The sequence below is a fragment of the Oryza brachyantha genome, chromosome 1, assembly GCF_000231095.2.
Source record: "Oryza brachyantha chromosome 1, ObraRS2, whole genome shotgun sequence".
Lineage (NCBI taxonomy): Eukaryota > Viridiplantae > Streptophyta > Magnoliopsida > Poales > Poaceae > Oryza > Oryza brachyantha.
The window spans coordinates 13910438-13922908 of record NC_023163.2 but is presented as its reverse complement, the minus strand read 5'-3'; the positions used below and the strand labels follow the sequence as shown (position 1 = coordinate 13922908).

Genomic DNA, 12471 nt, shown 5'->3' with positions numbered 1-12471 from the left:
GAACTAAATTGAGATCAACGACCACAAATAGGCAGTCCTCAAAAAAAAAAAAGTAGGGTTTGCTTTTGATGCCTTGATGGTCCACCCCCGTCGTCTCTATCTGTTCAGGCTCGATCTCCTGCTTCCCCGAAGGTGATCTTGCCCATGATTTCTGTGTGTTCTATCAGCTTCATCGATTGAGATGTGGTGTAGATCTGGTTCGGTTGATGCAACGGAAGAAAACCAGGCGAGTTTCGTTCTCATTTTCTACTTCCCAGAACAATTTGAACACCGTCCGACGGTACTGAAATCCCCATCCGGCCCCGTCCTATCCCTATATATGCTGGTTGACAAATTCTGTTTATTTCTCTGGTTATCTTCTTTCGAATACAAATGGCAGTGACTGAAGAGTGAACTATAAGATTTATCAATCGAGGGTATTTTGCAATATTTTTATATCTCACTCGCAGATTTGGGCGTTCTGTAGCAAAAGAACGAACAATCGGTAAGTCAATAAATAGGTAGTCGTTGGGTTTTTCAGAAAAAAAAAACATAGTCCTTCAGGTATACAATACTCAAATGGACATATTTTGTATTATTACCAGTATACTATGGAGTATGTACAGCAGCGAGGAAAAACAAGAAACTAGTCAAGCACACTATCTATTCAGTTTACTCGATATAAATGTATAATATCCCTTCTTATCAACATAGGTTTGATTTACAGGATGATGACAAGGGGCATTCGTAGCACACAGTTTCTTCTGTTTCATCATTACCACCAACTTCTTTTTTGAACAATCAAGGAACATGGAATTGACGACCATAAACTGGTTTACGTCAAGTAGAGGTGGAAACTAAATTTTGCGGAAGCACGACGCAAATTATCAAAAAAAAAAAAACTTCTTGGCTTGTTACTTTCAGTACGATAAGACTGGGGACTTTTGCTCAGAGTTGTATTTGATTTTTTTGCTTATGTATGGTTGACTTCGTCCCCCCCCCCTCCCCCCCCCCCCCCCCCCAAGAAATGTATTCTCTAAATATAAGGACATCTAGCTAAAAGTGTCCTTATATTTTTTGGGTGGGGTACTAATCAAATCAAGTTTTGTCATCCTCCGCTGTTCATGTTGTCATCAAGTTATTCCATTAGTATTCTTTATTTATCAGAGAAATCTTGTTGTCATTCGTATACTTGAACCTGTAATAATGGGTAACATTACTATTAGTCTAGTCTCTGCATGGATGTGTTGACAGTATTCATTTGGTTGTGCATATATGTAACTTGATTCTGGTGGTGTATGCCTTGTTAGAGCATATGTAAGCCCCAAGTATCAAATTGGAGGTATTTTACTTAATTGGTAAGCTTGTGACATGCATTTCTAGAAGAGGAACACCCTCCGGAGACAAATACACATTGTTTTCTATACATGAGCTTTAGTCTTTTGGAATACAAGCTCTCGTAATTTCAATGGTAATCTTATATCATGAAAGCATTTATAGTGAAAAATCTGCACAAAGGATTTTCATGTCTCCACTCAAAATATGGAATCTGATGAAAGGCTGTGAGATTTGACTCTAGGAATTTCGACTTGTGATCTAAGATTTGTCTATCTGGTTAAAAGAATACTAAGCACTGTTGACAGTAGGGTGTTTACATTGACTACATGGTTATAGTTGGTTATCAACAATTGCTTCCATTATTCTGATTATACTTCATTAATTTTATCTCCCTCTTGGGTAATGCTTATCTTTACTTTTATTGCAGCTATCATCGGTAAATGTTTTATCTCCATGAGTAAATAGAAGGATGGTGGCTGAACGTCAGACGACTAGAGTGAACAATGTGAACATTGACGAATTAGAGTTTTTGATTGCTAGGAAGCTAGCTTACTATCGATCAACACATGAGGATAATTATCAGAAAAGAAAGTTATGCATGATTTTCCGAGTGCCAAAGCACACTAAACAAGTGGACAAGTTATCTTACCAACCGATGGTTCTTTCTGTTGGTCCTTATTTCCATGGAAACTCATCCCTGGTTTTTATGGACAACGTACAATGGAACTGCCTTGATTATGTTCTTAAACTAAATTGTAGACAAAAGTTGGAGGTCTATCTGACAGTTATGGAGGATCTGGAGAAGGTGGCAAGAAGTCCCTACTCTGATGAAATTCCGCTAGAAAGTGACATGTTCCTGCGAATGCTATTGCTTGATGGTTGCTTTATCCTTGTATATCTTAACGGAACTGTTGACTTAGATGGGTGTGCAAAGGAAGACAATAGTTCTACTATTTTTCAGTATGTGGGAAGAAATACTGAAAGTATAAGTTCGGGCGTTGGGCCTTCCAATTTAGATCCAGTGCAAGGTGAGGAACTGAACCAAACTAGTCCTAACCAACCCCTTTGCCATCCAATATTCATGTGGCACCATAGCCATGTTTTTCGTGATCTATTACTTCTTGAGAACCAGTTGCCATTTTTCATCGTAAGAAAAATTTATGAGCTACTTTCAGGTGATGAGTCCCAAGATCAACTTACAGGAAAATTTTGCAAGTATTTGGAACAAAATATTCATATGTATACAGCAGTTACTCCTGACGTTGATGGGCAAAAGGACTTCTATCATTTGCTCCAGCTGTGCCATATGTATTTCAGGCCTAGACAAAGGACCCAACAGAAGCAGAATTGCAAATTTAAGTACAGATGGTTGGATCCTCTTGCCATTTTGCGATGCAAATATTTCAAACTAAGTTATGGTGAAGACGCACCTTCAAATCAGCAGAAAAATTGTGCCAATTTTTGTCCGGCAGTGCATCGTTGGCATCGGGCTGAACAGTATCATGAAGCTGGAATCGAGTTTAAGAAGAAAGAGTACAATGAACATAATCCACATTCTCTCCTATACATAATTTTTGACAAAGGTGAGATCATAATCCCATGCTTGCCTATTGACGATAATACTGCTTGTCTGTTTAGAAACTTGGTTGCATTTGAACAAACATGCCCTCTGTTCGGAAATGATTTCACCGCGTACATTGTTTTCATTACCCAACTCATTAGTATGCCTAGTGATGTTGCCCTACTTGCTCGCAAAGGAATAATCCTGCATCATATGCGTAGTGATGATGAAGTGTCAAGTCTTTTCAGCAAGCTTGGTAAAAATGTTGATTTCGATACAAATGGTATATACTACCTTAAATCTGTTTGTCAGATGATGAAAGACTATTACCAGAATCGTATAAATAGATGGATGGCCTGGTTGTGGCACAAACATTTCAAGAATCCATGGTTGGTGTTAGCAGTGGTAGCAGCTGCTGTTGTGCTTCTCTGTACCATTGCACAGTCATTCATAGCGTTGCTTTCATATCTGGATCAGTTAACACAGAGTAACAGTTCGGCAAACAATAATGGCTGACAGCTGCACGCTGGAATAAGTTCGGTACGGTGGTTTAACCATCTGTTCTACAAGGATTTTGCAGAAGATTCTCGTGCGTGACAACTTTCATGGATTAGTTAATTAAATGGGGGTCCAACAGATGCTGCTCTTCTGAAAGGCATAAAAAGGTGCAACTGTCTACCTAATCAAGGTTCTATTTTATTTTCCACAGGGATCTGGTACGTTAAACAGCTATTCCATGAAAATCGAAAAAGGGTTATTCAAACATTTGTTTACTTGGCATATGTCTAGCGACATGCGCTTGTTTTAGAACATGCAGTTTTCAGTCATTATATTGTTTTGAATCTTGGCCTGATTACTGTTATACATTTGTTGGAGTTAATTCTTAAACTTAATCTTCTTAATCTTAGATTGCGTATAATCACCTACTTTTGCTTACGCGGATTTTGATGGTGGTACTGAACTACTGATATGACTGGAACTTTGTGGTTAATGTCCTTAAGGTATTTTTGGGTGCTTAAGGCATAATACAATACGGCACTAGTCTACCTTTATAAAGTAAACTGTCTAGATTATTCTACTATGACTCTTATAACAAAATTAGGAAACTCTAATGTTGAGTGTTGTAGCACTTGTCGAACTTGACCCATTTCTATTACGCCGCCACTGACATATTGTCCAGCCATGCCATTTTCCTCCTAACCATGAAACAGCTCGTCCTCGAGCTGAAACTACAATAGTTTGAAGAAAGAATTCCACGTGCTCCCAAGTTGCTTTCCTTGATGGACAACCATGCCATTGAATAACACTAACGCATAGCATCTAATAGGTGCTGATTGGAAACCGATCTTCTGTGCTGACAGTAATGCAAAGCAACTTAAAATGCACCAAAAAAACTTCAAATACAATATTTCTAATGATATTACAATAAAATACTGTATTTTTAATGTTATTGAAATGATGTATTGTACAAATAATGCTATTCAGAACCTAACAGATTCGTACCAGCCGGATGTTGTCCTCTCTTTTCCATGCAAGCCGGAAGCCACCCCTCGTTCCACATCATCATTGTCGTCATCTCCATCACCTCCTTCAGGTTCTTGGTCTTGTCCACCCGCTGCCACCTAACATATGAGTATATACGTTGGGGATGTGCCTTGGAGGTAAAGTTGTACACCTCTTATTGAAGTAAAAGTGTCTAAACAATAGAGCTCACGAATATCGATGATCGACTGATCTACAGTGTGATTAGTCTCACTCTTATAATAAATGAATATAGTTAATGACTTACTGGCATAGATGGGTAAAGCTAGTACTATATGGTTTAACATGATATTAGTGGATGGTTGAGTCTGGGTTTGTCTGGTGTGTAACTCTAACCAAAGATTGGTTTAATCTTGATTAAAAATTATCAATGTTTCTCTTTTGATAATTAACTATTTTGAAAATGTTTTTTATGTAAAATAACCCTAGGACATTTCATTATACCCCCATCCATCTATATTGCATTTGTTAGTATGACTTGTTGAGTATGATGGGTGGTGCTTAGTTTTGCGGTTTTAGCCTTTTCTCCTAAAGCTCGCTACAAGCTGGAGGATGTCTCTTCAGAAGGTTAAGGTCTTCTCTTTGCTCAAGGATGCATCTTGGTTGCTTTCACAAGAATTTGAGGAATTTGATTTGTTTAGTTCTGCTACATTGTAAGACTATTATTTTAAATGTTTTGTAAGAACGATGACTACTGTTATTCAAATTTCATGGCGTGTACCCAAGCATGTCCTAAACCAGTTTTAATACATTCTATTGTTCATAATTGGTTGAATTTTTAAGCGTGATACGAGCTAATTATTTCTCATAAAATATTAATCATGACTATCATCTTATAGTTTCCCCCTAAATAAAAACATTGACAACATTTCTAGAATGCAAATCAACTTGATAATTTAAACAATATTTTATTTCCTTTAATATCTCTTTTTCCTTACCACTAAAAACTAATACAACAATAAACACATCAGTAGGCAAGTTAAAAAAAAACTCAAGATCGATAAACATTAATCAAAGAGCAAACTTGGCTCTTATACCACTTGTACGATCGAAACACACGACCAAGCCTACCAGGATGAGGGTGAATAGTAGAAAAAATAATTCAATCAAATCATTTAGTAAAAATAAAAGAAAAATCCAAAATTGATGGACTAATATGTTGATATTGATATCTCTTATGTCGCCGATCCAACTGCTCAGAACAAAAGAACACAACTAAATGATAGATCAATTTTATTGCATCAATATATGTTTACAAAGTGCATAAAAACACTCCTCTCAAACCCTAAAGTTTCTCTCTTACAAAAGTTATACTCTTGGCTAGGGCCTCAACCCCTCATCACTCCTAGTCCAAGTAGGACTAGAACTTAGAGTAATACTATGACTTAACCCCTTAATTTCCAAAACTGACTTTAATTTGCCAAATTAAATTCTCTCTTCAATTTTGACGTCAAAACCAAGACATCTTGTATTAGCATGCATCGCTATGGTAACTTAAGTACTAGCACACACAACTTGTGAAGCCTATTACAAATCCAATCCCATACAGTATCCATCTGCTATGCATTACCTTGTATCCAACAAGGTCACCTGACATTCTTGACAGTTTGTATCTTAGCTCCTTTGTGAGCCTATCTAGATTGCACCATTGGCCGATGTTGACCTCCAATAATCCGGACTCTAATATAACCATGTCACATGGTATCGTGGCCATTAAACCATGATTCTAGTCAATGACCAAGGTTGACATTAAATCACCTACACACAAATTGACAAACCAATCGTTCCAGACAAAAATATCACGAACTGACCTACATTAGTGACACACTCATGTCAACACCATAAATATTTTTAAGAAAAATTGCTATTAAAAATTTGCAAGCTAATTGTCCGTCATAAAATATTAGTCATGACTATAATCTTACAAGAAACAGTACTAAGCTAATTGTCCGTCTTTTGCATGTAGAACGAGGGACTTTAACTATTTGCCACTCTTATCAACATCCACTCCTCAAATGTCACTCTTAGGGTTGTTTTTAATTTTCTTTTTGCCACAATAGGGACATGCAAAGTTCGTTGTACCCCTTTCATCTCTTTCATATTTACTTCTCATAATGTTTCTTGTCTCCATGGTCTACTCTCGTCTCGTTGTTTCTAATGAGATAATATAGTTTCTAGATTTCTAAAATAGGCACCACAACTCACATCATGATGAACTAATGTTTTAATCAAACCATATTTATAGAAAATTTCTAAGTTTTTGAATGACATATTTAAATTTTTTTTCTTTTATGTTCAATCTTTGACAAATCAGGTATTGAATATGACATATTAATTTCTCAATATCCATAGCCTGAGCATGAGTTAAACACGGAGCATTATTAATGTTAACTAGCCTGGGGCGCGCGCTATGCGCGCGGGATAATTGTGATATTACATAGGAGCATACAGAGCAGCAGTAAATGTATATCAAACAGATGTCTGCAGTATGCAATCATACATTGATAGAGGTGGTTTATAGTAGCAGCTACCATGGACTATATTGATAGAGGTGATTTATAGTAGCAGACTATCCATTATCCATGGTAGCAGTGAGACAGAGATAGTTCATTACATTGTACTGATAACGTAGGCAGTACATAAGCAAAAGATGATTGATATTACCCCTACATCTAATATTGTTAATAAGTTCATTAGTAGTATTTTGTAATTTTTGTACTTTGTTAATAAGTTCATTAGCAATATTTTGTTATTTTTTTCAATAAAGATCATGATAAAAAAGACGATATTATCCCTTCAAATTTCAACTACATCTAATATTGTTGGTAGTATAATTTAATCATAGCCGTCGGATAAAAATAAATCGACGGATTAAATTCTACTATTAGTTTGGTGTGCACCGGAGCCCGCCACTTTTTCCTTTGAACATGTTAGGTCCTCCAACAATTGTACAGAACTGGGGTTATAAAAAAAAGTGATCAAAGGTCGTATTAAATATGTAGATAATATTGTAATGAATAATGAATTGTGTGCTGTGTTCATGTAAATCTATTTGTTTGGTGTGCGTAATTTCGCTGAGGTGGGAGATAGTGTCTTTGCCGGGGAGAATAGTTTTGGGAAGGCGCCATACAAAGGGACTGTAATCTAGCTGTTTAATAAGAATTGATGACGTAATATTATTTGGATTACCCATTCTGTATGCATGTATCCGATGGGTAGTATTGAGCTTACCTTGGTAGAGGTAAGAGATCATGTAAAAAAGGAAATATGCAATCTGTTAATCTGATATAGATATTGATGCCTAGACAGTAAGTAAGTAAGTAACGGAACGCTTTCATATAATTGGTAATTGGAATAGCAAGGCATTGACTTATATAATTTTTGAAATCTTTACATGCTGATATTCTAAATGAGGCTTTTAGACTGCGGTACTAAATTAGCATAATACATATTTGTTGTTTTTATTCTAGACAGTATATTACCTACATGTATATGAAATTTTATACTGCCACCATCATTTTGTATGGAAATCTAGTTACCAAGACAACTGAAACAACCATTTATCATATCTGAAATAATAATATGCATGTCCATTTGAGGTGAGAGTGGGCATCTTAAAAGAGCTCTAACTGAGCAGCTCACATATAGTGAACATGCACAATAGAGGCATGCATATCATTAGCTGGAGTGGCACGAGTAAGTAATATATTACTATGTACATAATGCGCGGTAGCGGCAGCCCCATATAATATATAGAGGTTTTGTGCAAAAGGAAGCACTATCCTATAGGATACCTGATAGGTTCATAGATTATATACACAATATAGATGATTGGCTGGGACTGTTATGTTTCTGGCCGCTCGTATGGCAAAATGCACACAGGGCCCAAAAAGAGCTGGTAGTGCGTCGGAGTGATGAGTTAGTCACTGCAAGGAAAATGGCAATATAGATCAGGGTGTCTGGAATAGACACACGTATGGATGGATTGACTGTGACAACGGTTAATCGATAATACCTCGTTTCAGTATCAGTTTGCTTAAAGAGTTTTTTGGCAAGCGGGGCTAGAGATGTAGATCATGTCCTGATGAAAGAACTGACGTTCATGTTTGATATATGCCAGGTTTTAGGTTTTTAATAGAGAGAGTAACCGATGCTTACCTTTTGTTGATAATTGGCTTGGCTGTTGCAGAGGACTGGTCATGGTGAGCATCCTCTTGCGACACGGAGAGCTGTTTTGCCTCATCGTTGTAATATGTAATTAGTACATGACCGTTAAAGTAAGAACTAAAAGGGAACATGTTACCTTTTTCTCAGGTAGAGATATAGCCAATGCAGTAGGACACGCAGGAGATATGTTTTTCTGACTATATGTGTGAGAGGTGGTATGTTCCTAGATAATATAAAAGACCTCTTATCAGCCTCTACAGAGCAGAAGATATGACATGTTTATTAGTAAAGCTGGTGCAACAATACTTTTGGATCGTTAGAGGCCCGTGGCTGCACTGACGGCATTGGACAAACCAAGACAATATTTTTTTTCTTTGCTGGGCTGAGGGAACTCAGTTTGCTTGTTGGTGTCTGTTCTCCTGCAGAAAGGATAGGGTCTTTCAAGGTTGCTGATGGACTATCTTGGGAGTGCAATAAGATCTTTTGTGTTGTCTGGTATGTGTGATGGTCTAGTCATTTCACTTGTTGATGCTGGGGCTTAAAAGAGGATGATGAATCTGCAGAGACAGTGGCCGATGCTGACAGTGAACTACCTACTCCCAATAGCATGGGAGGACCTGACAATGAGCTGGAAGATATAATACTGTTAACCTGTAGCGATTCCTGGTTTCTTCTGAGAGCTTCCTGTGTATAGCTCACATTCCATGCAAAGGACTGATCGATAAGACGTAGGATTTCATCTGGGAGAAAATCTCTGTCCGGTGGGTTTTCTTCGATGAGAGATTCAACAGGCCTGCGAATGAGATGCTGCGCTGTTTTGCCAAACAAGATAAAATTCGTGCTCCCAGTATCATCTGCAGCTGTGAGGACAATTTTATACCTATAGAATGAAAGTAAGCTGACAGGAGATATTGTACATCATATAAAAGATAACACGGAAAGTATAGTCTGCATGGTATGACTGACCTTGCCACCGGGAGTCCTATAGCAAAGCATCCAGTGCATTTGTAACTTGAACCATATGGTTTACAAGTTCGATAACAGATGTCACATGAATTATACCACCAAGAATTGTCAGTGGATATTGTTTTAACTGTCACATTTACAATGTAGCGTGCTCCCTACATAAACTTTAGCTATTGTTAATAGCGTGGTATAAACGTTTGTCATGATGCATGTGAAAGGACTGAGATGGATTAGAATGACCTTGTTTTTGTGAGGGTTAATTGCAAGAATTTCTTCAATGGTTTTTGGCTGCGGATTTTCCTGTTCATATCCTGGTTGTGCACCGTCAGTCCATCTAATGGGCTGGAAGTTTGTGGTAAAGCTGGGTAGGGAAAAATACAACAAATGTAATGGTTATTGAGAAGTGAGTGCGTTTGAGTACACTGAAAGTATGGCTGCACAAAGAAGAGCACCTTTGTTTTAGATCGAGAACCTCTGGCACATTAAGATTGATATACCATTTGCATGGTGCGCTCCTAGTGATTGTCAAGCCTGAAATAGATATAACTGATGAGGAGTAAACATGTATATCTAAGAATACATCTAAGGTCAGTTGAGAGGCTTTGACGGACATACCTATGCCCCTGTAATGTTTGACAAGCGTGCCAACGAAGATGATAACCTGACGCTCAGTTTGGCCAGCCTTGTATATGTTTTCAGCATCAAAGGCAGTAGCCCTCTCTCCCCATAATGTGACAGGAAGTGTTGAGTTGCTGTTTATGCGTATATTTGTGGGAAAATTTGTGGTGGAGTATTAGCAGAAAGGGGGCATGCTAGTGGATGGATTGGACGGTGATGAACAAATGGATAGAACACTGAATAATATAGCTGCATTTTAGCGACAAAAAAAATATTGCAGTAAGAAAACCTTGTGTCACAGATGTGCAGAGTTCTTTTCAGGCTGTCAACGTTTCTTGATTTAGGCCAAACAACAGTAGCATCGCCTATTTCAGTGATCACACCCATAACATCTGATGGAGCAGTGGATGTAATCAGGCAGGAAAAGTTGAGCAAGTAATGTATAAAGAACTATATTTATGTGCAGGTTAGACGCACCAACATAGAAGATATTTTTGTCTGCAAGAGATGAGACATCCTCAAATGGTGTTAAAGAGAATGTGATACCAGGAAAGTCATCAGGAACATGGAGACATTCTTCGAAAGTTGTCCACTTAGTTAATGATACCATCAGGTCATTGCCAACTGGCCTATATGTCCTATTAGCATGTTTGACACAGAAGGAGTCAATGTAGTACACCTTTCCTTCAGCCAACATTGACCTAAGTTTTTGAGCTGTAGGAGGATACACCTGCACATGTATGCTGGCTCCCTGCATTTTTGGTGGTTGTAAGCTAGCTGCAAGGTTGTTTGTATGATGAATTGAAAAACTGTGCATAGTACAAAGACTATTCGGTTACCTTTTGATCTAGGAGAACCATGTTGGTGTGTATAATTTTTGTATCATCATTCATATCACAAAAGTCCCACAACCTAGAAATTCTTGCACATATTTTTGCACCTGTGTCTCCAAGCGAAAGCTGGGAAATAAGGACATATGCCATTGTGGACCTGTACCATGAATTAGGAAGATGGTCAGCATATCAGCATGAAAATAATACTGTTTTTTTTTAAAATGAAAGAAGGAGGGCATACTTTAGCAATAAACTGTACAGTGGCATAGATATGTAAGACTGGTTATGTACAGAATATACAGAACAAAACAGGCACCAAAAAATTGGAAGCCAACGTTCATTAGATGGGCTGGGCCTGAGCCTATAAGACACAGTAATATGAACCATTAGAATGCAAGGCATAGACAAAAGAGCTATAACATCTTAGAATGGATCTGGATAATCACCGGCAGCCCTGTAGCGGAAAGTATCTCAGTGTATACAACATTCTTTGTCTGGTTGCCACATGATCCATCCTCGTTTTCAATTAAAATTTTCAAGCCAGCCCGACTCGTTGCTCTAGAAATAGCAACATATAGCTGTCCATGTGTGAAGACATGTTTTTTTTAGGTACACGCCAACATGATGTAGGGTTTGTCCCTGGCTTTTGTTGATTGTCATCGAGTAACAAACATGTATGGGAAACTGCCGCCGTTGCAAAGTAAAAGGCCATTTCATTTTTGTGGTTGCTAATGTAATTCTAGGTGTCGCCTACATGAGACCCTGTCAGTATAGTGCACCGTAGTATTCGTTGGCCCAATTCATTGACCAGCAGCCGGGTCCCATTACATAGACCAATTGATTGGTTTAGGTTTCGCAGTAGCATAACAGTCGCGCCTTGCTTTAAAATTATCTTATGAGTAGGAAAGTTAGCACAATTGATTGAATTTAGAAACTCAGGTGGATAGAGCATGTCGAAGTCTGGGATTTGTTCAAAGCATTTTGATATGGTGTCGCAACTAAGATATGTAGTGGGATCTCCAGGGACAAGGCTAATGATGTAGTCATTTATTTCATCAACTGTTGAATTATTAGGGCAAACAATTGCGCATGAGGCTAGGTACTCAGGATCTTTGCACGATGCAAGGAAGTTAGGATAGACTTCATGGGCAATAGCAGCTATCTTATCACCATTAGTCCTAATAAGAAGATCGTCAGGAATTGTGATCCAACAAGGAAGCGTGTCAATTTCTCTTGCAGTTGTCGGTACAATTCCATTACCAACAGCTAGAATCCACTCGCTGAAGTCATGAAGCTCCTTTTTTTTTCAGCGGACAAAGATGTATTTAATAGCCTCATGTTTATAGTTAGAGCCAGTAATGTCACATGCCTCCATAAATATGAGTTTACGATGGAGCAGAGCGTGAACCTTTAGGCACTACTGGTAATATTTGTTTGAAATCACCACCTAGAACAATGGGTTTTCCT

The 12471-nt window shown here is 37.9% G+C and overlaps 2 protein-coding genes across 6 annotated transcripts; one reads left to right on the top strand and one right to left on the bottom strand.

Annotated features, from left to right (window-relative positions):
• Positions 1-8811, top strand: LOC102719053 (UPF0481 protein At3g47200-like). 5 transcript variants are annotated; one of them, XM_015843719.2, is made up of 3 exons: positions 1-226; positions 1745-2900; positions 8735-8811. In XM_015843719.2, exons 2-3 carry the CDS (start codon positions 1787-1789, stop codon positions 8782-8784), a joined length of 1164 nt encoding a protein of 387 aa, XP_015699205.1. In that variant the 5' UTR covers positions 1-226; positions 1745-1786; the 3' UTR covers positions 8785-8811. The 5 variants fall into 5 exon arrangements, with proteins under 5 accessions (XP_015699205.1, XP_006644239.1, XP_015699206.1 ...); XM_006644176.3 differs by lacking the exon at positions 8735-8811 and adding an exon at positions 3191-4138; XM_015843720.2 differs by lacking the exon at positions 8735-8811 and adding an exon at positions 3356-4138 and having other exon boundaries at positions 2-226.
• Positions 8812-9088: 277 nt separating this feature from the next.
• On the bottom strand, positions 9089-11309 carry LOC102707639 (replication protein A 70 kDa DNA-binding subunit D-like). The gene is made up of 10 exons (XM_040522671.1): positions 11246-11309; positions 11011-11161; positions 10649-10922; positions 10461-10563; positions 10169-10305; positions 10006-10084; positions 9794-9914; positions 9554-9708; positions 9239-9467; positions 9089-9144 (listed from the first exon to the last, which is right to left on the bottom strand). The coding sequence occupies exons 1-10, from the start codon at positions 11269-11271 to the stop codon at positions 9106-9108; spliced, it is 1314 nt and encodes a 437-aa protein (XP_040378605.1). The 5' UTR covers positions 11272-11309; the 3' UTR covers positions 9089-9105.
• Positions 11310-12471: the final 1162 nt, after the last annotated feature.

Coding starts and splice junctions, on each gene's coding strand:
- LOC102707639 (XM_040522671.1), bottom strand. CDS start 11,271: ATGCCACTGTACAGTTTATTGCTAAA. Junction 10,923..11,010: donor TGGTTCTCCTAGATCAAAAG/GTAACCGAATAG, acceptor CCAAAAATGCAG/GGAGCCAGCATACATGTGCA. Junction 10,085..10,168: donor CAAACATTACAGGGGCATAG/GTATGTCCGTCA, acceptor TATCTATTTCAG/GCTTGACAATCACTAGGAGC.
- LOC102719053 (XM_006644174.3), top strand. CDS start 1,787: ATGGTGGCTGAACGTCAGACGACTAGAGTGAACAATGTGAACATTGAC.